The following is a 26347-nucleotide window of genomic DNA, read 5'->3' as shown; positions in this document are numbered from 1 at the left end:
AATTTTGGAATCAGAGTAATTGGGGAATAAGCATAAAGGGGACCAGAGGGCTAAAGGTGGACTAGTTCATCTGTCGGTGACTCCCCCTGAGTGGGAATTAAGGCAAAGAGCCTGCTGCACTTGTGAGGAGATGCAAAAAAGATTTCAGCAAGGTTGGCCCCAAAGATGGAAAATCCTCTCCACCACTTGACTGATAGAGAAATCACTCGTGAGGCATCAGAAAAGACCTGCTGAGTTTATCAGCTAATACGCTGGATTCCCACTGTATGTGCATTGCCATAAAAAGCGGTTGAAGGAGATCGCCCACTGCCACACTCTCACTGGGGGTAAGATTGGATTCCGCCGTTTGTTGATGTACCAACCCACAGACATGTTGTCAGTTTGTACAGCAATGGTCCCTCACAGGAAAAACATCTTGAGAGGTCTGCAATGCTAGTAGGACTGCTCTCATCTCTAGTATACTGATAAGTGACTGTCTCTTGGGGAAACCACATACCTTGGACTGTCTGCCCCAAGAAATGCCCCCCCCAAACCCAATTGGTAGTGGTCTGTGGTTACCATGGATACTGGAGGGGACAGAATATAAAGACAGCCTAGGTAAACTTCATCCAATTAAATCCACCAACAAAGATGATTCTTGCAGACTCAAATCAGTTTGACTGGGAAATGTAGATGATGATGCAGAATAGACCACTGAACAACTAGAGTCCAATGGAGAACACACATAAAAATGAGCCATTGGAACCAAGGTTATGGCCACTGCTATCAAACCTAGAGCCTACAGGACAAGTCTGGCTGGAGATAAAGGGTGAACAAGAATTTGCTGTAACTGAAACTTGACTGTGTCCACATGATGTACAGGAAGAGGCGATCTGACTTACTGTGTTGAACTGAGCACCTATGAACTTCTGGCTCTGTACAGGTTGTAGATGAGATTTGGAGGTGTTGACTGAAATGCCTAACCTTTGACAAAGTTGGAGCAAACAGTCCCTGTTGGGGCAGTGAGGAGCGAGTCATCTAGATATGGACACAATGGGAATCCCAGCAATCTCAGGTGAGCTGCTACCACTGCCATACACTTGGTAAACACCCTGGGGGCTGTGGCAATACCAAAGGGCAGGGCTCTGAACTGACAGTGACTGGCCCCCAGTCAAAAGCACAGAAATCTTCAGGATTGTCTGTTCATCTTGATGTGATAAGTACACATCCTGAAGATCGATTGAGCACATCCAAACACCCTTGAATTGCGTAAAAAAGGCAGAATGGACTGAAGAGTGACCATTCGGAACTTTGAGTTCTTCACAAATTGGTTCAGTTTGCTTAGATCCAGAATTGGTCTCAGGCTTCTGGTCTTCTTGGGTATTATAACGAATCTTGAGTAACTTCTGAATCCTCTTTGGTTTAGTGGGACCTCCTGGATGACTCTTGTCTATAAGCTTTTGAATCTCTTGAGCTGCAGCTTCCCTCTGGCTGGATGGGACATCAAGAAACCTTTTGGTTGAGGGACTCTGGAAAAATGGTATGAAATAATCTCTGGAAAATTACTTTTAGCACCAAAAAAAAAAAGTCATGTACTTACCATAACTTGGAATCTGTCCTATCCACTGTCATTATTCATCATAGATGGGTCTAGGATCCGACGTCTGATCTGAGCCGGTAAATAAGATGACAGCTACTGAGCTCAAGCTCCTCCCCTTCCCAAGAACACTTGCTACCAGCAACCCTCTGATCGAGTTTGCTGGACAGAAGAAAGGAAGCAATGAAGACTGCCTATAGAGATGAAAAACTACTAAGAGATACATCCCTCCATAACTCCCAAACCTCCAGAAGGAGGGGGAAGGAGGGTGGGAACATGATGAATAATGACAATGGATAGCACAGATTCCAAGTTATAGTAAGTACATAACTCTATCTGATACTATCTGTGTCATTATTGATCATGGATGGGTCAGAGTCGCCAGCTACTATGAACCCTGGGAGGCCTCGGGGGAAGGACATGCCAAAGCACAGAGGAAGAAAAGGAATCCCTGCTCTTGGACACCCAAGTCCACCAAATAATATGTAACAAAGGTATGGGGGTTAGACCAAGTAGCAACAGCGCAAATCTCATCAAAAGAAAGTTTCGCCAAGAAGGCAGATGATGTGGCTTCCAACCTAGTAGAGTGAGCTTTAACTGGTCAGGAAAGCTCTAGGTGTCTACTTTCGTAAATGTAAGAAATACAACTGACGATCCAACAAGAAACAGATATCTTGTAAACTGTTAAGACCTTTTTTAGCCTGAAAGAAGGCAACAAAGTGCTGATCAGACTTCCAAAATTTTTCAGTTCTCGAGGTAAAAACGTAACTGTCTATGGATATCCATACAATGCAGCTTATATTCCCTTTATTGGAAAAACTGGGGAAGAACACCAAAAGTTGAATAGACTGGTTAAGATTAGCCTCCGAGACTACTTTAGAGACAAAAGAAAGACTGGTCCTGAGACACCCCTTATCCTTATGGAAAGCCATGAAGGGAGGCTTGATGCACAGAGCCTGCAACTTAGAAACCCTCCTGGCCGAAGTAACAGCCACCAAAAAGGCCGTCTTCCAGGGCAGGAATATGAGATCACAGGACACCGCAGACTCAAAGGGCTTCTGCATTGAACGCTGCAACACCAGAGAGAGATCCCATGGAGGGGATGGGCACTTAACAGGGGGCTGAGTAAAAAAGATCCCTTTGAGAAAGCTTTGCAAAGCCTAGAAAAAAAGTTAGGACTTTCATGCCAATGAAAGTTGGAGATAGGTGCCAACTGGAATTTAATCATAGAAAAACTGGTCCCTTAATGAAAAAGAGAGGCCAAGAACAAAATGTCAGGGACAGAAGCTGAAAAGGGATCTAGATTGCACTGTTTAGCCCAAACAGAAAATCTCTTCCATTTGCTGGAATACACCTTCTTGGTAGATGGCTTCTGAGAGGCCAAAATAATGTTCTTAACTGGAGAGGGGAGCCTGGACTGGGAAAGGATAACTGGAATTGGAGGAACCAAGCAGTCAGACGAAGAGACTGGAGATTGGGAAGAGGAAGCCCCCACAGATGGGAAATAAGAACTGGAATGGGATCCAATATCCAAGGTGGATATTTCAGATGAGACCAAAGGAGGGAAACCCACACCTGACGAGGCCAGGAGGCGGCAATGAGGATGAGAGGAGTCTTCAGGTGACATGCTTTCCATAAAACTTTGGGAATGAGGGGAGTTGGGAGCTAAGCGTACAGAAGTTCCAAAGGCCAATTGTGTACCAGAGCATCCCTGGGTGACTCCCCAGCTGAGGAGATTGGGGCAAAGTAGTTGCTACATTTGTGGTTGCCCGGAGACACCAAAATATCGCAGTAAGGAAGACCCCCCAACAGTCAAATATCCAACGTGCCTCTGACAGATTCAGGGACCACTTGCGTAGATTCAGGACAGATCTGCTGAATTTGTCGGCTAACACATTGGAACTGCCAGGAATGTGCATTGCAAGAAGAAAGCACCTGGAAGACATTGCACATTCCCACACTCGTATTGGCTTTCTGCACAAGGGATAAGACAGTGTTACCCCCCTGCCTGTTGATGTACCAGACCACCGCCATGTTGTCTGACTGAAATGCAACGGTCTCAAGAGGGAGATAGTTCTGGAAGCCTTGCAATGTTAGCGCAACTACTTTCATCTCCAGGGCATTTATGTGCAATTTGGTCTCTAAGGGCAACCACATACCTTGAACCATCATTCCCCAATAATGCCTCCCTACCTCAACAGGGAGGCATATCTGATCACCATGGCAACAGAAGGGTCTGCCTAGGAGGAAATCCTGAGCATGCAGCCACCCAACGATGTGATGTCTGCATACCCGAAAAATCTTGATGGTCATGGACATGGGATGAAAGTGGATTGACCACTGCGCTGCTAGGGTCCACTGCAAAACTCTCATATCTGTCGAGAGGCACTAACTGGATCGCCACTGCAATTGAACCTAGCACTTCCAAAGATCAAGTGGATTGTGGGGCGTTCCAGATCCAACAACTGACAGACCTGGTCCTGAATCACCTGGACTCTGCTTAGGGGAAGTGCTGCTGTCTCTGACACCATGTCCAGGAGGACCCTGATAAACTCCCAGGTTCTGGCAGACAGCAAGATGGGATTTGGGCAGGTTGACTGTCATGCCTACATCCTGAAAGAGACTGAGTGTAATCCATGGCCAGTGTGAGCTGATGCCTTGTAGGGGCTGTGAGGAGCCAATCGTCCAGGTACGGGAAGACCTGGAAACCTTGCAGTCAGAGATGAGCTGCCACCACTGACATGCATTTGGTAAACAACCCGGGGAAGCACGGCTATCTCCTGGAGCGTCTGTCTATCTTGATGTGACAGTAATGCATCCTTGAGATCCAATGAGCACATCCAATTCTCCTTGTGCAGAAGAGGCAGAATGGACTGAACAGTGACCATCTGGAACTGTGAGTACTTGACAGATAAATTTAGCACACTGAGGTCCAGAATGGGACATAGGTCCCAAGTTTTTTTGGGCACCAAAAAGCAAGAGTAAGTTCCAGACCCTCGTTGTCCTGTCAGGACCTCCTGGATGGCTCTTTTTTGAAGGAGGTTTTGAACCTTGAGAAGGGCCAACTCCCTTTGGTGGAGTGAAATGTCTGGAAGAGAAGTTTGAGCTGGAGGGGGCTGAAAAAAGGGAATGAAGTAACCCCTGGAAATGATGCTTAACACCCACTCATCTGAGGTAATACCTGTCCAGGGCTAGTGGGTGGAGGGAGAGATGATCCCTAACTGCTTCAAGAGCAGGACAGCTGGGCAGTGCTTCAGTAGCGGTGAGGGGGCTTCTCCAAGAAGGGCTCCCAGGAGCCCTGGTTCTGCAGACCTCTGCTACCTCTGGGGAGACGTCTGCTGTCAAACCGCCTTCCGCGGCCAAAGGAAGAGGATTCCTGTGGAGTATCCTGTAAGGAAGACTGAGATCTGCAGAATTACAGTTTCTTATTACCCCTCTGATTTTTGGAAAATAATTTTTAGTGAGTAGAGAACATGATCCCAACCATGGACAGAGTCTTTCCTTCCTGCTCACTACAGGTTAAAGTTTCTTTGACCGGAAAGCAAAACAGAGTTAACCCGTCAAAATGGGCATTAGTGAATGATGCCTTAAAGGATTCTGCAAACTCAAAGGCAAAGCCAGGCATGACTCCTAATGGCAATGCCAGTGGCCACCGCTCGAGAGGTGGCCTCCACTGCATTAGAGCTCAACCTCATCGAGGCATTACATAGGGAAGTCAGAATAGCCAGCTTCAGAGAGACCAATTTGAGACTCTCCTGAGGCAGCAACTCAGAAACAGAAGTGGAGAGCTCCGATATCAAGTCCCTTTGCAGCCGGGTAAATTGTGCCATGTAGATGGTTGCTCTCAGTCTGAGCATAGCTGAGGCAAATAGACTCTTTCTAAAAAAAGGTCAATCACCCGAGACTCCCTATTCAAGAATGGACCACGGAGCTCTGTTCAGTGAGCTCCTTTTTTGTAGCTGTGGCCACCACAATAGCATCAACAGGAATGCCCTTGTTCCAAAAAGCCTAGTCTTTGGGGGGACTTAGGAACTTGTCAGCTTTCTTGGGAATGGTTTCCACTGTGTCTGGCCCCTTCCACACCTTGTCAGATATGAGCTGTTCAAGCTCATCGGCAGGTGGAGACACCCAGGTAGAAGATGGACCCCTCCCAAAGCCCTTCCAGAACACAGATTCCTCTAAAAATGGGGCAAGAAAAGACCAACCGCCTCACTGCTTAAGGATCTCAAGGATGTCTCCAAAGGACACCTCCTCAGACAGAAGTCTGGGAGACCCATCTCCTTCCTCGAAATCCATGTCTTCAGTGAGGGACTCTCTAGGGGAGTCCAAGTGCCTCCTCTTACACATCCTCTTCTGAGGGAGCTCCTCCACGGTGGGTTCTGAGGAGCACTCAGAAGAGGTAGGGACCCTGAGGGGGGTAATGCCCAACTGAAGGTGCTTGTGGGAGGGCTGACCTTGAAAGGATGATGAGGTCTTGCCACCCAATGTCAAGTGAGGCTGGGGAGGACCTAGTGCCGACAGAGAGGCAGCTACCCAACTGGAGTTGGTCCTCTCTATTCGCCCGGAATGCCAATGGGCTGGACAAAGCCCCCCCTCCTCTCCACCAGCCACAGCCGACCGAAACAGAAGGGGTGACCCAAACACTGTACCGACATCTCCAAATATCGTCCCTAAGCTGTCCAGTATGGAGGCCCCCAGAGGGAGGGAATGGTCCGAAAGCTTCAGGCCTAATCCCACTCCTTGGAAATCCACACAGACCACTCTGAAGAGGACTCTGAAGAGGGAGGGACCCTGAAGTGGTAATGCCTGTCTGAAGGTGCTTGTGGGAAGGCATTACCCCCCCTAAGGGTCCCTACCTCTTAAGAGTCCTCCCCAACACCGTGGAGGACTCTGAAGAGATAGGGACCCTGAGGGGCGTAATGCCCCCCCCACAAGCACCTTCAGACAGGCATTACCCCCACTCAGGGTCCCTACCTCTTCAAAGTCCTCTCCAGAGCCAACCATGGCCCCCTCTTGGTCCCTACCTCTTCAGAGTCCTCCACGGTGGGCTCTGGGGAGGAGTCTGAAGAGGTAGGGACCCTGAGGGGGTAATGCCCATCTGAAGGCGCTTGTGGGAGGGCATTACCTCCTGAGAGTCCACCATGGAGGACTCTGAAGAGGTAGGGACCCCGACGGGCATTACCCCCTCAGGGTCCCTACCTCTTCAGAGCCCTCCACAGTGGGCTCTAGGGAGGACTGAAGAGGTAGGGATCATGAGAGGGGTAATGCCTGTCTGAAGGCCCTTGTGGGAGGGCTGACCCTGAAAGGATGATGAGGTCTCACCACCCAATGTCAAGTGAGGCTGGGGAGGACCTACAGCTGATGGAGAGGCAGCTGCCCAACTGGAGTCTGTCCTCTCTATTGCCCGGAATGCTGATGGGCTGGACAAAGCCTCCCTCCTCCCCACCAGCCACAGCCAACCAAGACAACCAAGACAGAAAGGGTGACCCTGACACAGCACCAACATCTCCAGATATCGGCCCTAAGCTGTCCAGCATGGAGGCCCCCAGAGGGAGGGAATGGTCCAAAAGCTTCAAGCCTGATTCCACTTCTCAGAAACCCACACAGACCACAGGGCTGCGGCACAGCCAGCTCCAAAGGCAATGGAGCAGTGCCAGTCACGGACTCTGATGGTGTGGGAAGGGAAGAAATGCCAGACACCATTGGCCTCTTACTGGGAATGCCCTGACCCTGAAGGTCCAAACCTGGATGGGTAGGCTGAGGAGAGAGGAGCCCCATGGACGAAGTGGATCACCTAGCCAAGTGAGCAGGGGATGGCAATAAGCCCAACTCGATTTGGGTCTTGAGAAAGCTTCTCATCATCCAATTTGTGTCTGAGGGGAGTAGACTCCTGGTGGATCAGGAAGAGACTGAGGAATGGCCCAACCTAGCTGAAGATCTGCAGTCTCGAGATGGAGACCTACTTGAAAAACCTCAGATCTGATGTTCTAGGTCAGGAGGAGGAACTCTCAACAATCGGATCTGACAAAACCGGATCAGAGGCTCTGTTTGGATCTGAGGAAATAGATGGTGCTACAGATGTTTCCGACGGGTAGGTCAGATCGGAGGGCAATCTAGGCCAGGTCAGATGCGAGGACCTCAGAGGCTCCGAGGTCTCAGATCTGACAGGGGGAGCCGGGGCTCTCGGAACAGAAAAATCTGGATCCGAAGCCAAGGAGGCTGGTCTCGGACCCAGGTTAATTGCAATCAGATAGCCTTGGCTTTTAATGGGAGGATCCACAGAGGAAGAAGACTTCCCCCTCTGGGATAAAATGAGGGCTTAGAAGGAGAACCAGAAACCAAAGGACCCCCCCTTTGGCAAGCCCTTTGAGCAGGAGCTTGTTCCTGCACTCTAGCAGAGCCCTGTTGTTGTACCACCCACACACTGGACAACAAAAGGGGGAATAAGGTAGAAAAGGTAAAAAGGCTTTAAAAAAAAAAAAAAAAAGAAACCACCCAAGAGACCCAGGAAGAATGAGGGCAGGAACCCAGGGAAGGGACTAAAGAGAATTTAAAACACCTCCAGGACGGAAAGAAACTAGCTGGAAGAAAGAGTGAGGAGATGACAGGAGAAGAGAGGAAAAACCCAGGAAAAACAAAAAAAGAGAGAGAAAAAGGTACTTATCTGAAATTGAAGGCTTGAGTTGCAGGAAGCACATCCAAACAAAATTGCGGCAAATGAGATCTGGAGGGTTGTGGGCAGCAAGGTATCTTGAGAAGCTTGAGCTCAGGAGCTATCCTGTTAGTTGCCGGCTCAGATTCAATGTCAGAACCTACACCCATCCGTGATCAATAATGACAAAGATAGCATCAGATCCTTTTCTTACAGAAGCCCAGGCACCTGGGTGCAAAGGAAAGCATCCTTCAACGATCTCCAGAGGCAGGCAGTCAGTCAGACAACCCTTCATCAGAAAAAAAAAAAATCTCAGAATCCCTGGCTTTACAGGCTTCCCCTGCCATAAGGGTAGTGTCTTCCATTTGAACTCCTGCCTCTGGAGTTGTCCCCACATGAATCCGGGAAAAAATCCTGGGACTTAAGGAAGCACATTTTCTTGCCTCCTCTTTGATTCCAGGAAAAAGATTGTTGAAGGGTAGAAAAACATATCCATTTTGTTCACTCTAGGAAAGCATTTCTTTCACAGTAGAGCCAAACAAAGACATTGCATCAAAAGAAACACTGATGAAAAGAAGACTTAAAAGGCTCCACAAAGTCACATAAATGCATCCAGACATGTTTCTTAATGGCTATGCCTAAACTGGAAACCCATGAGGTATCCACTGCAACATGGGATATTAACCTCATGGATGCATGAAGGCATAGGAAATGGATAATTAAGTGGTCAGCTGTGAGAAAGACTTATTGTAGTCCTGCATGGACATGGACTCTTGACAGGGATTTGGAGAGTTCCTTGGTCAAGTCCTGCTCTAGTCTTTTGAAGTGTGCTAAGTAATTCAGGGAAAATGCTTCAGATGCGAGACTCATTCCAATCCAAAGGAACTGGAACTAGTCAAGGAGGTCATCACAGTCGAAGCCTAGTCATCTTCGAATCAGACGCCAACATTCTTGGGGCTCTCAGATTTGAGAGCTCTGAAACCATGGGACGGATCAGAGAAGGACAGATCACTATGTGAAAAGCAAATAGGAGACAAAGCCAATGTAGTAGCATTTGGAGAACAGGTGTGGAACTTTTGTGAGACTCCTTCACTTCTGAAGAGGATTTTACATGTTTACCGGGCATTTGAGCCCCTGAAGAAGATGAGGAAGAAGATGGTACTGCAACCTTAAGCACCAATTTATTATGTCCATCACCAAGTACACCCTAGAATAAAAGGCAGCACAAATGGAGCAGTCGGTGTTAAGGTGTGATGCTCCAAGGCAGCAGACGCACTCCCTGTGGACATCAGAACTGGGAATCTTATTCCCACAAGAAGTGCACTTCTTAAAGCCTGTTTTTTTTTTTTTTTTTTTTGGTCATTTTGAAGAAAATAGCAGGCCTTGAAAGGGGGAAAAGTAGAAGAATAAGTGAAGAATTTTTTTTTAATCAATTAATTAATTAATTAATTAATTAATTAATTAATTAATTAATCAATTAATTAATTAATTAATTAATTAATTAATTGGACTACCAACAATGGTAGAAAGAACACCCTCTAAAGGGTAGAAAGGTTAGTGAAGAAGAGACAGGTACTAGTTATGGTACTGCAGAACCACCAAACGGTAGAAAAAGGAAATTAAAAAAAAAGTAATCAAAAGAAAACTTGAGTATTTAACAATAAGGAGTGAAAGGTGGAAATTATAGAAGAAAAGATTAAAGGTTTTAAAAGAACTAATTACTCACAAAAACTGCAACAAATAACAAAAATAGCTCTCAGAGAAGGATCCGCATCTGTGCAAGATGGCAGTAAATGGAATAAGAGGTATTGCTAGTTGACTATGGCATTATGGGCAGAGGGAGGAGCTTGTGTGTTAGATCAGAAAATCTAATGTATGCAGCCGACTTGAATCAGAGGTCGGATCCAGTACCCAGTTGTTGAGGAACAAATGAAGAAAAGGACAACATCTTTTTGGCTTTTCCCGGTTAGGGGTCGCCACAGCGGAACTCCGGTCTGCTAATGATTGGCAGTACATTTTTATTACCAGCCCAACCTTCAGCAAAGGCACGCCCATTTACGCATGTCTTTCGGAGGCCACTCGACCACGGGGAGGACATGCAGACTCCACACAGAAGACACTCCAGCCGAGAATTGAACAGGAGAACCTCTTGCTGTGAGGCAACAATGCTACCGCTCTACCACAGCGCCTGCAGGGGATGCTTCTAATAATAATAATAATAGTAATTATTACAAATATATAAATGTGATAATCACACATAGCTTGTGAGGAAAAATAAAAATCAACAAAAGGAAATACTAATAAATATAAAAATTATTACAGATTAATTATAAATATTTCACTAATGTTTGTAAAGGGACAACAATTCTAACAAAACTATTTCAAAAATATCACACACAGGTGTCTGTCCATGTACTATCATAGAGATAACAGAAAAGGCCCTAAACAAAGCCACTAAAATGGATCTGATGGAGCAGGCAGAATACCAGGAGTTTTGCTGTTACACAGAAAAGAAAACATATTACTAACACATTCTTACTTAATGCACATTTCCAAAGTTCTGTAAATGATCTTACATAATCCCAAAACAAAAAAGAACAAGCATAAAATAAAAAAAAAATATTGACCTATTAGTGTCACTTCTATTGCATATAGCTGTTACAAGAGATGTATTAATACTAATATCAATCTAACTACTTTGGAGTTGAAACAGCATGCATTTTTGAAGGGCAGATCAACTTTACCTTCTTTGATACATTTCTATGATAAAATTACACTAGCTTTAGAAATTGTGACACCAGCAGTTGTATATTTAGACCTGGCTAAAACTTACTACTCTCTACCTCATTATATTATATAAGTCAGGGCGCACTAACAACAAATCGGCTTCAGCAATGGCTGATGCTACGAGGAAGAAGTATCGCGCTCTGGAGAATAGCACATCTATTGTGTTGAATAACTCTCAGGATAATAACACATCATTTTCTTTTCCCTTACCCATCCAGCAGATGACTTTGGTCGGCTGGTCGCCTCAGGGATGCACCAGGAAATGGAAAACATCAGGAGAAAGACAAGAATTTCAAAGGAAGGTACTCAGGCCAATATCGAAGACTTAGTGGTAAATATATCCAGTTATACTCTAACAGAGAGTGAGAGGTCTTTACTTAATCGAGGCCTCTCGTTTATACCATCTAAATCAGCTGACATTCTTGTGGATATAAAGATGTTTATTAGAAAAGTTAACTTAAGAATGCTATTTGGTGACAATGCTATGGAAAGTAGAAATGTATTTGCTAAACCTTGTACTTTTATACCTCAAGAACATCCATTATTAGAAACTTTTGAGAAAGCACATGAACAAGATTTATTTGAATTATATAACTTAAAAAGTAAACCAGATTTTTATAACCTGACATATGATGAATTTCAAGCCATTAAGAAACTGCAGGATAATAACGCTATAGTGATTAGACAGGCCGACAAAGGTGGTGCTATTGTAGATTTTGATATGTATTCGAATGCTATGATGAATATGCTAGAAGACATGGGGACATATCAAATATTAAATAGTTTGCTGCTAGATAGATTAATTAAGAACATGCATTCTGAATTATATGACCTTTTTCTATGTAATACCATTGATACGGATTTATATAAGTACCTTCTGGTTGAGAAACCTGTTGTCCCCACTTTTAGAGGACTTCCCAAAATACATAAAACCCTTGTGAATCCACCCATGAGACCCACTGTCTCAGATGGTGGTTGGCTAATGGAACCTGCCTCTATTTTTGTTGAGTAACAATTCAGACCAGTGGAAGAAAGGACTACATCTATACCGAAGACAGTCAAGAATTTTTGGAAAGTTATGGTGACTATGTATCTTTAACAATGCGAGTAATGATTTACTAGTTACTTTAGATGTTGTCTCCCTATTTACATCAATTCCGAATGAGAAAGGGATGGAGTTTGTGAGACTTTTTCTAACTGAACAAGGAGTTCCTAGGAATTCAATTATTAGAACTTTAGCGTTACTTGATTTGGTGCTAAACAATAATATTTTTCTGTATAATGGCACATACTATTTACAGAAAAAAGGGGTTGCCATGGGCACGCCTTGTGCCAACTCATATGCTAACCTTGTATTAGCATATTGGGAGAGTACTTATATTATGGCAAACACTTTTTATAGTGACCATATTAAGTTCTATAAACGCTTTGTAGACAATGTCTTTTTTTACTTGGGCTTGTACAGAAATTGAGTTAAGTGAATTTATTGATTATATAAATGGTACTACTGACTTCTTGAGGTTTGAATATAAAAGTTCTGATGTTACGATAGAATTTTTAGCGGTAAGAATAATTAAAGGAGGCGATACGATACATTCTGAAGTATACAGAAAGTCCTGTTGGAGGAACAGAATTCTACATCATAGTAGTATGCATCCCCAGCATATCTATCGTAACATTGTAAAAAGTCAGACACTTAGAATGTCACGCCTGACCACTGATTATGAAAGTTATAGGATGAAGCAAGATATGCTGGCTGACCATCTTTTATCAAGGGGATACAGCAAAAAAGAAGTACAAGGAGTGTATCAAGTGAATATGTCTATGAGAAAGGGGAAAGGGAAACCCTTCCTGTATAAGAACCAGGGTAATACTGATAGTGCCAACAACAGTGAGCAACGAGCTAATATAAATAGGATGATAATCCCCTATTCTAATAAGAATTTGAAGATTAAAGATGTCATTAGTAAAAACTGTGGTATTTTAACCACTGATGACAGAATTGGTGAGATAGTGGGATCAAGACCTAGCTTTTCGTATAAAAACACAAAATCATTGAAGAGATTGTTGTGTTATGAAAAAATATGAAGGGATCAGTTCTGTCTAGCAGGCAAGGCACTTTCCCTTGTAGAGGGTGCAACCCATGTGTTTATATGTCTGGTAGCAGTTGCTTTATCCATCCAGATACAGGCTATGAATATAGATTCAATTTCTACACTGATAGTAAATCTAGAGATTTAGTACATCTGGCTGTCTGTCAGACATGCTGGTCTTTTTATATAGGAAAAACAAATAGGAGTCTCCGAGAACGTGTCAGAGAACATGCATATGCGATCAACAGAGAGGATGATCACAATGCATTAGCTTGACATGTCCTAGATGTAGGTGTGTTACACAAGTTTAAATTCAGTGTTTTAGAACTGGTTAAAAAGACTGAGAGACTAGGTGATATTAATAATCACACCGAGGAATGTGTGAATAGGTGGATACTCAAACTCCAGGGCCACAAGGGGCATGGACTCGATGAGAAGGTGACTAAAACCTTTTCTAGCAGCACGTCCCTATTCACATTAAATTCATAAATCTATATGTGTGTAAATTGATATGTGTATATATGTTTTAGTTTATAGAATGTTTTAGGTGTTATATATTCTTACAGATATATATATTTTTATTTTGTGTTTTCAACATATTTTAATGAGATATTATGGTGATGTAATCAAGTTGGTCATGACTGGTCCAAATTTGTATGTAGTACTATTTAAATGAATTGTGGTTTAGTGCAGTTGTTAAAGTCTGAAGAAGCGTTATATGGACATGAAAGCGCTTACTCTATATTGCAGTCATTAAAGGTGTTTTTTTACATTTCTGCTGTGGCGAGCCTCGTCTGTTTTTTGGTATATTTGACTTTGTTCTGAAGAGGCTCCTTATCCAGGGCTGTTTGTTTGTTGTTCTAATACATAGATTTTTATATATTTATTTATTTATTGCATTTGTTGACCAGGAAAGTCCACTGGGCCAAGAAGAGCCCATTTTCAGTGGAGGTCCGGGGAGAAAAGCTCCACAGAATTATATAATTACAATTCAATAGTAACACATACGTAAGTAAAAGAAAATCTTGATACATAGAATGAGTAGAAGATAATTTGAAAAGAAAAAAATAGGACATTGTTTTTGCTATAATTACATTATCATACAAAGAATTTAAGTACGAAAGGACATAGTAATTGCATTAATTACATACAAAAGATTCCTTTTATTTGTGATAGTTAAACTGTGTAAAGTTTGGGAAGTAAGTTATGTGCTGGGAAATTATGGTGGAGTACACACAGAAAAATCCTTAGTGAATCGCAACGGTTAAACTGTGAATATAGTAAGAGAAGGAATTCAGGTGTTGGGCTTGTTAGGTGGGGTACAGGGGCATAGCCAGTAAAAGGAACAATGTAGTTTGAAGGATTTTTTTGAAGGAAGCAGGATTATTGATTGATCTGAGTGGGGGAGGGAGATTATTCCATAACTTGGAGACAGAATGAGAGCATACAACATTTGGCCAGCTGAGAGTTTAGATTTCTGAATGGATAATAACATTTTGTTTTCAGACCTGAGATGGCGATTTGGGTGGTAAGTGGTCAGTATGGATGCGATGGAAGGGCAGGTTTCAGGTTGAAAGATTATCTTATGGGCTGCAGTTAAGTTGTATGTAACTAAGGTGGTGAGAGGATTCAAGCCAGTTTAGTTTATGGAGAGATAAGCAGTGGTGGTTGGAATATTTTGCGCTGGTAGCAAATTTAGCCACTTTGTTGTAACAAATGTCCAACTTCTTTTTTAAGGAGGATTGGAGGTTGGTGAGGATAGGGGCTCCATATAGAAGGGTAGGAAGTATGAGGCCAAGGTTTTTTTTTTGCAGTGAGACTGAGGAAATAGCTGTGCCTATATAAGACACCCAGTCTTTTATGTGTTTTTTTGATGTTATTGTGGAGGTGAAGGTCAAAAGTTAACTTGTCATCAATGATGACCCCTAGCAGTTTGGAGCTAGGGACAACTTCAATGACAGTGTTATTTTGGGCACTTACGGTGAATTGAGTTTTGTTAAGGCTAGATTTTGTAGGGGTAAATAGTAATAGTTTTGTTTTATTGGGGTTAAGGGCTAGGTGATTCTGGGACATCCAGTGCTCTGTGGCGGTAAATGCTTCTTGGGTAAGTTGTAGTTCTGTGACAGATTTTGAGGAGCAGATGATGATCGAGTCATCAGCATATTGGATGACTGTACTGTGTGTAAGAGTATTATGAAAGTTATTCATAAATATACTGAAAAGGAGGGGACCCAGAATTGAGCCTTGAGGAACTCCTGTTTTAGTATTAATAAATGGGGAGGAGGACTGCTGCCACCTAGTGGACTGCTGCCTGTTGCTGAGATAGTTGGTAAACCACTGTACGGTGGAGGGAGATTGGTTAAGGCTGGAGAGTTTAGTAATTAGTAGAGAGAGGGAGATGGTGTCAAATGCCTTAGATAAATCCAGAAAGAGAGCAGAGACTAAGGAGCCAGCATCGCAAGCTCTGTTTACTTTGTCTAAGAAGGATATGAGGGCTGTGTTTGTGCTGTGTCAGGTCTGAATCCGTGTTGAGTGGGGGAAAGCAACTGGTGTTTTACTAGATGCCTTGAGAGTTGGGAGTGGCTGCATTTCTCTAATATTATGGAGATGGGGGAAAGAATGGCAATGGGGCAGAAATTAGAGATGTCAGGGTTATTGCCTCCTTTGTGAAGAGGCATGACAAAAGCTTTCTTCCAGATATCTAGTACACATGATTCTTTAATGGACCTGTTTAGGAGAATGCTGACTGGATAAGCGATGGAGGGGGCTGCCATTTTTAAATATTCTGCAGGTAAGTTGTCAGGGGCATTTGTGTAGGGTTTTAGTTTATAAAGAAGCTTCTGAATGGTGGCTGTGGGAATGGGTGATAGTGAGAATGTTGTTAGGGGATTTGAAGTAAGATTTGTTGGTGGTTCCTAATGGGTTTGTATTGGTTAGAGGGAAGGTGGCTGTAAGTTTGGTGACGGTATCTATAAAGTATGTGTTGAAGAGTGGGGCTAGTTCAGAGGAAGTTTTTTCTGGGTTTGGGCATGGGGTACTATTTGTTCCTGGGTGGAGGAGAGTGTTAATTGCTCCCCAGAATTTTTGTGGATTTTGTTTATGCTGGCCTTGGAAGGTTTGTATGTATTCTTTTTTGTTTTTAACAAATAATGTTTTAGCCTGATTCCGAAGTTGTTTACATTTCATGAGATTGGTGGGGGTTTTGTTTTTTGCCAAGTTTTCCAGATGTCTGATTAAGTTTAAGGTTAACCCCTTTTTAATAAGGTTGATCATTTATTTACTTAATGTGTGTTTACCGGGAAAGTCCGACTTAGAATGAAGCCAATTTTCAGTGGAGGCCCAAGGAGAAACACTCCAGACATGTCTTTGAAACATGTTAGGTAACCAGAGTACCCAGAGGAAACCCACATGAATGCAGGGAGGACATGCAGGCTCCGCACAGAAGGCACTCCAGCCGAGAATCGAACCATGTACTGCTTAAATGAAAAAAAACTCAGAAACTCAGTCCAACTACATGTCATTCAAACAGGGAGTGCTGCAAAGCAATATACTGGGACCTACACTTTAACACAGTATTTGCAACTACACCCAAGAAAAATAACTTCTGGATTTCAAAATATGCAGCTGCAGTGAAAAATTGGATTTGAGATATAGAAGCAGATAGACTTTGAAAACTTGAATAATTTTATGAAACAGATTGAGGCATAGATTTTAAACACTGGAATAAGCTTTAGTTTGGAAAAATGTAACATCATGTAGTTTCAAAATCATATTATAAAGAAAATGTGCATTTATTATCACATCTATTACAAGATAATTCAGAATATAAAGATTTAGGAATTATGATGTTTTCCAAATTATCTTTTAGTACACATGCTAACACGGTTAATAATAAAGAATGAAATAAATAAGATTTACGTTAAGGAATCTTTCTACTAGATAGGACCAATGTTTGACCTCTCTATGCAAAACATAAGAAAAAAACAACATAACAATATATTTTGTAAATAGCAATTGGACAATTAAAGTGTCTTGAAAAGGTCCAAAAAACATTTACAAAAATAACATCAATTAAATATTTAAGTTATATAGATAGATGTAAACACACGTTTTATACAATAAATAATAGGTACATAAGGAGGAAAGTAATTACAGCTTACAGAGTATTTAAGGATCCAGTATTGCAGATTCGATTAAACATGCCAGTGTATAGTAATGCTACTCATAAGCATAACAATATTCATCTCCACACAGAGGTATTTAAAAAAATTAAATTTACAACTGCATTAATCAAAAAATGGCCATGATATGGAATAAGCTACCTCTAAGGGGTTCAAGGATCAGCAAATGTCAAAGTATAAAAAATTTCATATGTGGATGAGCAACAAAGGTGTTTAATCCTGACAATGGAAAACCTGTGTTCCTAGATGGCCATTTGGCTAGAACAGTAACTTATGAAATTATAAAGGCTGATGAATAGGATATTGCATAGTGTGTGTCAGTCCACAAGACACAAATATTTTGATTTGGTCTTAAGTACATTTTTATGGGCTGTACAAGTCCCTTTACAATGAGATGATGTGGTATTTAATAATTATAAGCAATTTGGCTTTAGTCAGAGAAAATATACCTCTGGATTCATTAAAGGGCCTGATACAAGCTGTATGATGCATGATAAAATGGCCCAGCTCACACAACATGCTAATTTGTGAGTCAGATACATGTCAGCTGTAATGAGGTAAGACTATCAGCTAATATGCATGTCTCTGAATCGCATTTACTACTGTTACATGCTGACGATTTTTGATCTGCACATTGCAGTAGTAAAAAGCTGTTCATATAGGCAGTTACAGCCTCCCACACAGTCAATCACGCACACACACACACACACACACACACGCGCATAAACACAAAATACAAACACAGGCATAACACACCACAGTCCCTGTTCCCGTACCCTAACCTATCTGCCCACCCATGGATTCCCCCCACTCCCTGATCCCCATGATAACTGATGTCCATGCAGTTAACAAAATTGTGTTGTATCCCTGGTAACTACTATTTCCCTACACCCCTCATCCCCATAATGATGTTGTGCCATTGAGACAATGAAGTTTCAAATGTATACCTGGTGTCTAGTGTTTTCACCCTCCCAATCCATAGTAATATCCACGTAGTTACATCAATGAAGGTTTAAAGGTAACCCTACTGTCTAGTGTTCCTCCCACTCTGCCCAATTCCTATATTGATGTCAGTGCTGTTAAGACAATGAAGTTTTAATTGTACCCCTGGTGTCTAGTGCCCCCCATTCCCCATGCTACAGCTGTAGGTCATTAAGCAAGGCCTTTTGAGCACGTTCAATACCACTAAACGGTGGGGATGGCCATGTTGATCTACACACCTGAGTGATTTCTTGAATTGCTCAGTGTATAGATGCTTTCTTGTGGGCAGTTCCTGGGAGACAGCACATGGCTAATTAGCATTTGGATCTCCACAGGACTGTCTCATTAGCATCAAGCATGGCTGGGGGGCCAGACCTACGTGGTGCTGCACATCGTCATAATAGAGTACAATGCAGCACTGTATTAGGGCAGTTGCTGAATCACAAAAAGCAGCCACAACATGTACATGTCATGGTACCTTCATAAATCTCAGACAAAGTGAGACATCCAAACCTCCAGAAGAAAGTTTACATGGCAAACAATTCTGAATACCTCTTCAAAAAACATACAATAATAATATTAAATATTTCAATTCCACCACAACTCAATAAAGGTATAACCAAGCAAATCCACTCTTGAAAATCATGTTCTCTTCCTCCCTCAGACTTCTATATAAGCAGTGAGCCTGCATCTGCGCTTGGAAAACAGCATGTTCTGCAGAAATCAGTGATAACTTTTGAGGTCTTCACTGGTGATGATGCTGCAAAACTTCTAGGGTTATCTGCAGTCCTATTCAACCACGGCTTGACATGTTTAACTTATTCAACCTTAAGCAGAATAGGAATCACATCCCAAGGTTTATCATCCTTTAAAAACGAAAGATCAGAGGTTTCTCAAAGGTTTGTTTAAAAAAAAACTGCATGAAGCTCTAGCAGTAAGTCCAGTACTTCTTTTAGCATGTTTTCATGACATGGAAATGCTACAGGGATTTATCTTGCCATTTTGCAGAATATCAGCAAGGTTACATCACAATACTTCTGTGCTTCAGTACTTGCACTGTCAAATAATAACCATAGATTAAACAAGCTTGCCTAAAGGTCAGGCTGCATGATTCTCGTTGGCCTACTGTGCTTCACTGGACTCTTTTTAAAAATTCAATACCCTGCATGATGCCAAGACAGAGAGCAGAAGATTTAACAGTACATTTATTTTGAGGTGATGTCACTACCAGTACAATTTAGCATTCTGTTAACTAAACTGGCCACTGTCAAGCAATAAACAGGGTAAACTTTTGGTGCAACAATAACCGTATGGCCTTCCTCAATCTTTTCAGATGAAGCGTATCTGCTTATAAATAGTGTTGGGACGGTTATTCACTTGTATGTCATTATATAATGAAATGCTAGTGTCATCCCAAAGTATCTTTCTAGTTACAAATGGTGTCATTACTGACCTGGAATAAAGAAATGTGCCCTGATCCATACCCATCCTGTGTAGCATCTGTTATCAGAAAATAAAGTATGCTGGGTTTTTGCTCCTCCTGGAAGAACATATGAAGATAGCAATTATAAGCAACAGAAAGACTAAGATTTTGCATTTGCTCCTTCACAGCTGTAAAAAAATGTAATTAAAAGTACTGGTCATGACTGCTGTCTTTGGCGTACACTTATGTACATGCATCTCAGATGGCAAAATCACAGATTGTCCAGTATAGCCATGACTTCTCCATACTTAAAACAGAATGTGATAAAGCTGATTATTAAACAAGATTACATCTAGTTTAAGCATCTGTTGAAATCTTAGCAACTTGCAAAAATTATTGTCAATATTAATTTTATGAAGTTAATATACAAAGGACACAAACTGAAAACCAACCTTGAGATTTCTTAAGCAGCCTGCAAGATACTTCTTTATGTCATTGTCATTTCCTGGCAGAAGCCTGAGAGAAAGATGGGTGAGATGTTTGAAAGGGTTTGTTTCTACTACATCTAGACTCGCCGGCATGTGGTCCAAAGCTGGTGATGCTGTTACTAGCTGAAGCAAAAACCTGTTTAAGAGGAATAAAAAGATTTGCTCAGACACATGATCTGAATTAACATCTACTAAATATGACAACTTAAAAAAGAAGCCAGCTTATTATCTGATAACTAGCTTGTTTCTGTGCTTGCACAATTTGGATGCATAAAGAACAGTACAGTTTATATCAAAAATCATAGTTCTTTTGAAAAATTAAAAAATAAGCTATTCATAAAATATTTTCATTTCCATAAGAAAGCCACTTGTTTAGTTAACAGGAAAGTCACTCTGGACATAAATAAGATTTCCTGGTAGTGCGCTTCCTGGCCTCCTGCTGAGCCCGAAGCACGTCTTCAAAAAAAGGTGCCTAAAAGGGATCAAAATACCATCACCCAAGTGAAGAGTGGACAAGTAAGGATGGATGAGAGACCCCTTGTCTTGTGCGAGTAGGTCCATCCTGTGAGATAACTTCTAGTGATTGCCCTTGATTACATGCAGAAGAGGGAAGCAAAGCTCTCTATGCCAACATAGAGGGTTACTAACAAGGTTTTGGGAAAGACCTGTTCAAGAGAACAGGACCCTCTGTATGAGAGGAAGGGGAGGGAAGGCATAAAGAAACATCCCCTTCCAAGAAAGAGAGAGGACATCCATCTTCCAAGCCAGAAGAAGTTGTCTGTTCAGAGTGGAGGCAATGAGATCCATCTGCGGAGTACCCCACTGTTGGATAATGTCTAGAAACACATCTCTGTGAAGCATCCACTTCTAGGTCTGTGTTATGGACGTGCTCAGAGATTCTGCCACAAGGTTCTGTTCTGAAAGAATATAAACAGCCTGAAGAGCCACCTGATACTGGACAGCCAGATCCCAAACCTGAAGAGCTAGTCTGTCCTCTCTTGCTTGCTGATGCACCACATCACCAAGGTATTGTCTTTAAAGATTTTAGGAGGCCCTGGAAGGAACAGAGTATGGAAGGTCTGAAGAGCAAGCAGAGTTCTCATCTCCTTGATGTCGACATGGACTGCCTTCTAATGAAGGGACCAAAGGCCCTGAACTTTAGATTGTCAAAATAAGCCCTCCACCCCATGTCTGACGCATCTGAACAAGTTTTTGAGCAGGGATTGGGGCTGAAGAGGAAGCCTTGGGTTGAGAGACAATTGATGAATCCACCACTGAAGCTCCAGCTTGAAGCATGGAAGAAGAGGAACTTGAAAGTCCAAAGAATGAGAATATCGAAGCCATACTGACTTTAGGAACCACTGCATCTTTCTCATATGAAGCCTGGCTAGAAGAAGCATAAGGAATGGTTGAAGCCATGTACCCCAGAGCCCTTAGAAACTCCATGGCCATAACCAAGACCTGAGAAAGAAGGTACTGAAAAAAGGCAATAGGAGTCAAAGCCTTGGGAGTCAGCAGGGATGCCAGCATAGGAATGGTCTGGAGCCTGCACCCAAGAAAAATATGACCATGAGAAGGAGTCAGGAAGGATTTCTGGAAATTCACTGTAAACCCTGAGCTTTGCAAGAGGCTAATAGCCTAGTGAAGGTGCTGAAGTAGGGTATCTGGAGAAGAAGTCTGAATGAACAGGTCGCCCATGTAAGGAAAAATTTGTATTTCCCTTATCCCGCAAAAAGGAATCACAGAAGCGAGGCATCTGGTGAAGACTCTTGAGGCAGTAGTGAAGAAGGATCCAGAATGGGCCTCAGGTGCCTTCTTTCCTGAGAACCAAAACATTCTGGAATAAAACTCCTTCGCCCTTTGAGGAGCAGAAACTACTTGGATACCTCCCTGAGAAAAAGACTCTGAAGTACATCCGGAAAAAAAAGGCAGCTGTTTCTGAGGAGCTTGACGAATGTCCAAAAAGGAGGATGGGATTTCCACATACTAAAGTTGTGTACACTTACATTCAAGTGTATTCACTGTCGCAGTACTGACTTATGGGATTTCCTGCTTTGGAATCCCTTGGTCAGCCCAACTACCAGAGTAAAAACTCCCCTCTCCCTGAGCCAGTGGATGCCTTACCCTGACATCAGGATGGCTTGGTATAAAGGGAGCCAGCCGATGCCACAACATCAGTTCTTTTCTTGGTCCTAGAAGGTAGGAGCCCCATAGACGAACCTTAAGCAAAGGACCAGGTTAGTGGAAAGGGGGCCTTGTAGGGTATCCCTGCAGAGGGTTCTCTGAAGAGGACAGAGGGAAAAGCTGTTACTGTAAGTAGGATAAGGGGGATGGAGGGAGGGAAAGAAGACTAACAGTGAATACACTCGAACATCTATATTTACAGTAAGTGTACACAACTGCACTAAGTTCTTTGTTCTTCACTGCTGCATGTCTCATCTGCAAATCATCCCATGACTAGTGGGATGATTCCCAAAGCTGAGGGTGAAAAGTATCTTAATGGGAAGACAGGATGTCCTGCAAGATGATGGTGCCAAATCCCGCTCTGGACTTGAAGAAGGCTGACATGTGGTAGAGCCTGGTAAAGATATGCACCTATGACCAGGTAAGCTGCCTCCAAAATGTCTTTGGTAGGTACTCTCCTCAAAAAAGCAGTGAAGGTAGAAGTGGCCCTAGATGAGTGGGTCCTAACATATTCAGGGGGCTTTTTGCCATGGTATGTGTTTGTGTATTTCGGCTTTTCCCGGTTAGGGGTCGCCACAGCGGAACTCCGGTCCGCTAATGATTGGCAGTCGATTTTTACGTGCTGGCTAGCCAGGCCTAACGCACAACCTTCAACGAAGGAATGCCCATTCACACATGTCGACACACAGAAGACGCTCTGAGAATCTTGTTTGGAGACTATTTCCTTTGCCTTGGACTGTGAAGGAAAACCAAACAGTTGCTGATTTTCTGAACGTTTTAGTCCTGTCAAGGCAGTACAGAAGTTGCCTGTGTACATCCAAAGAGTGAAAGATGATTTCCCCTTGGTTCTGTGGCTTAGAGAAGAAGGTAGGTAAGTGTATAGCTTGGTTCAGGGAAGTGTGTGTGACCACCTTGAGCATAAAGGAAGGATTAGTTCTGAGTAAAACAGAGAGAAAGATAAGAAAGAGTTCCACTGCCATGAGGTCTTGCAACTCAGAGATCCTCCTTGCTGAGGTGATAGCCAGTAAAAGGGCAGTCTTCCAGGTCAAGCATTTTAAATCAGTTGAAGCACCTTGTTCAAAGGGGGTAAGGTCAATGTTTCTAGAACAAAGTTGAGGTCCCAAGGAGGGGGAGGGTGGGATGCCTCCTGAAAAGTCTGACGTGCAGCACCCCCCCCCCCCAAGGAACGGTTTCATTAGCATGTAGGAAAAGATAGAAGGAAGAGTAGAGATGTGGGCTGAAATAACAGAAGCGTGTATCTTAATGGATGAGGAGGACAGGCCTTTGTTCTCCAAAACTGCTGAAATGTTGGTTAAGACAGGGTTGAGGCCCTGTTGCGGACGCCTAACAGAGAATCGTTTCCACTTGATGGAATAGGTTTTCCTAGTGCTGGGTCTTCTAGACTCTGAGGATATCAAGCACCTGACTACTCAGAGATTGCTCAGGGTAGAATTTTGATGAATTTTCCAGGCTGACAGTTTGAGATGTAGGTTGGGGAGCATGAACTTTCCCTTTGCCTGAGTCAGCAGAGAGGTAACTATCAAGGCTTTTCTTTGGTTAAACTCAGTAGCATGGGGTACACCAGTGCTGCCTGGGCCAGTCTGGAGCTATCAGCATGAATCTCATTCCTTCTTCCCTGATTTTTAGGAGGATCCTTGGAGGGAGAAGCACAGGAGGAAATGCACAAAGAAATAGGTGGCTCTAGAGGAAAGATAAGGCATCTGTTCTCCAGGCTGTGTGAAGTTTGCTCCTGGAACAAAATCATTTTAACAGAGCGTTTTTGTCTGTGACAAAGAGGTCTACTTGAGGGGATCCCAATTTCTGGAATACGCTGAGAAATGTTTCCCCGATGCAGCTACCACTCATGGGGATCCATTAAGTGTCTGCTGAGGTGGTCTTCTAGAGTGTTCTGAGCCCCAGGAAGGTACTGAGCCATCAGGTGCAACCCATAACATTGGCCGTCTCCCACAACTGCTTTGCCAGCTGGCAAAGAGGGTAGGAGTGGCTGCCCCCTTGTTTGTTTATGTACCTCATGACTGTTGTATTGTCTGTTTTGATAAGTACAACCCCTGGTTTCCAGTGATCTTTGAATGCCACCATACCCTTCTGTACTGACATCAATTCCTTCCAATTTATGTGCTTGTGTTTGAACTGCTCTTCCCATTTGCCCTGGGATAGGATGCGCTGGAAATGAGCTCTTGAAGCTGTGTCTGACGCACTCATGGTTAAGATTTGGTCCTGAGGAATGAACTTGAAGTGGAGACCCTGTTTCTGTGCACATACTCATGCCAACTTCTCCCTGAGGCAGTGAATTGGGTGGATTTCTGTGTCGAGGGGCTGAGAGTGCTGGCATCACAGATTCCTGAGATACCACTGAAGCTTTCTTGTGTGTAGCCTGGCCAGAGGGGTCATTAGTGTACAGGAACCCATGTAACCCAGTGCTCTGAGGAATTCCCTGGCTGAGAGGCATTGCCTAAGCATAATGTACTGGAAGTATTAGGTTAAGAAGGAATCCTTGTCTGGGGGAAGGAACCCAGCAGAGCCCCCAGGAAACTAACCTAGTGAAAGGGTTTGTGTTGGACTGGCTGAGGTTTATGATGACCCTAAGGAAGATAGTAGGGTGTGGCTGAAGGCCAGGTCCTTGAGGAGCATGGCCTGAATGAAGCAGTGGTCCACATAAGGGTAAATCTGGATGCCTTTTGTATTGCAGAAGGTGATCGCCGAGGCCAAACATTTTGTGAATACCTTAAGAGCAGTAGACAAGCCAAAGGGGGGTGCAGAGAACTGAAAGTGACTAGTATCTGCTCTGAAGGGAAGAAAACGTCTGCAGGATTCTTCTGTAGTTATGTGTAAGTAGGCACCTTCCAGGTCCAAGATGACCATAAGATCCTGAAGTATAATCATGGGAAGAAGCTTTTGAAGAGTAAGCATTTTGAATTTTGGAACTAGGAGGGACTGATTGAGAATGGACAGATCCAGGATACGACGCCAAGAGCTCTTTTTCCCTGGGGATCAGGAATAACCCTTTTCCTATCTGGTGATCTGATACTGGTTCCACAGAGCCCTGTGAGCACAGATTATGAATCTGAGAAATGGCATCTGCCCTTCGGTTTTGGGGCACATCGGGGTAGCCTGATAATCTTAATGGTTCTTTGAAAGTGAGCTTGTAGCCCTTTGAGATTACTTCCAGAACCCACTTGTCAGAGGTAATGAGGGCCAAGTTTTCCTTGAACAGGGCAAGTCTTCCTCCTATCTTGTTCGGAGTGGGGTGTGCTGGAGGATATGTCATTGCTGATCTTCTGCTAGGGCACTGTGACCTAGAACTCCCTGGCCTGGGTGTTCCTGAGGACCAAGCCTTGTCCTCTGCGATTGCTGCTGCTACCTGTAAGGCCTTTCCCCTTTGGAATTTCCCCTGACTGGGTTTTGATTGGGAGGGAAAGGACCAATGCTTAGTGGGAAAATTCCTATTGAACCTAGTTGGCTAGACTTTGAGGAAGTTTTTGACCATTTGCTTGGATTTTCCTTTATCCACAATCTTTTTTTTAACATAGCCTCAGTCTTGGGTCCAAAAAGGGAGTCTTTATCCAGGGGTGCATCTAGTAGTTTACATTTGACATGCTCTGGTAATGACTGTTCCCTAAGCCAAGCATGCCTTCTGATGACGCAGCCAGAGACAGCAGCTTGGGAAGATGCCTCTAGGACATCATAACCGTAGTGCAAGGAGTGCCTAGCTACCTGGGAACTGGAATGGCAGAGATCCAGCAAGTCCTTAGAGGTGTTCTTATCATCCAGAGAGGAAAACTTTTCCTTCATTTTTTCCAAAATACTCTGGTAGTATTTTATCATACAGAATTGGCAACAGAGGGCTCTTATGAACAGGGATGATGAAGTATAAACCTTCTTCCAAATCTGTCAAGTGCCCTGCTTTCTTTGTCCATAGATATTTTTTTTTTAGAAATACTAGCCCTAATTCCTCTGGGCC

The 26347-nt window shown here is 43.1% G+C and overlaps 1 protein-coding gene across 3 annotated transcripts in view; it reads right to left on the bottom strand.

Moving 5' to 3' along the window:
- Positions 1-26347, bottom strand: part of LOC122795841 (spindle assembly abnormal protein 6 homolog) — a 1219651-nt gene that overhangs the window by 614914 nt on the left and 578390 nt on the right. For all 3 annotated transcript variants that reach the window (XM_044064218.1, XM_044064220.1, XM_044064219.1), the window contains exon 5: positions 20146-20317. In XM_044064218.1, coding sequence (XP_043920153.1) covers positions 20146-20317 — 172 coding nt within the window. The remainder of the gene's footprint in view (positions 1-20145; positions 20318-26347) is intronic.

Source organism: Protopterus annectens, chromosome 2.part2 (assembly GCF_019279795.1).
Source record: "Protopterus annectens isolate FY-2018-M chromosome 2.part2, PAN1.0, whole genome shotgun sequence".
NCBI lineage: Eukaryota > Metazoa > Chordata > Ceratodontiformes > Protopteridae > Protopterus > Protopterus annectens.
This window is presented reverse-complemented; position numbering and strand designations above follow the sequence as displayed.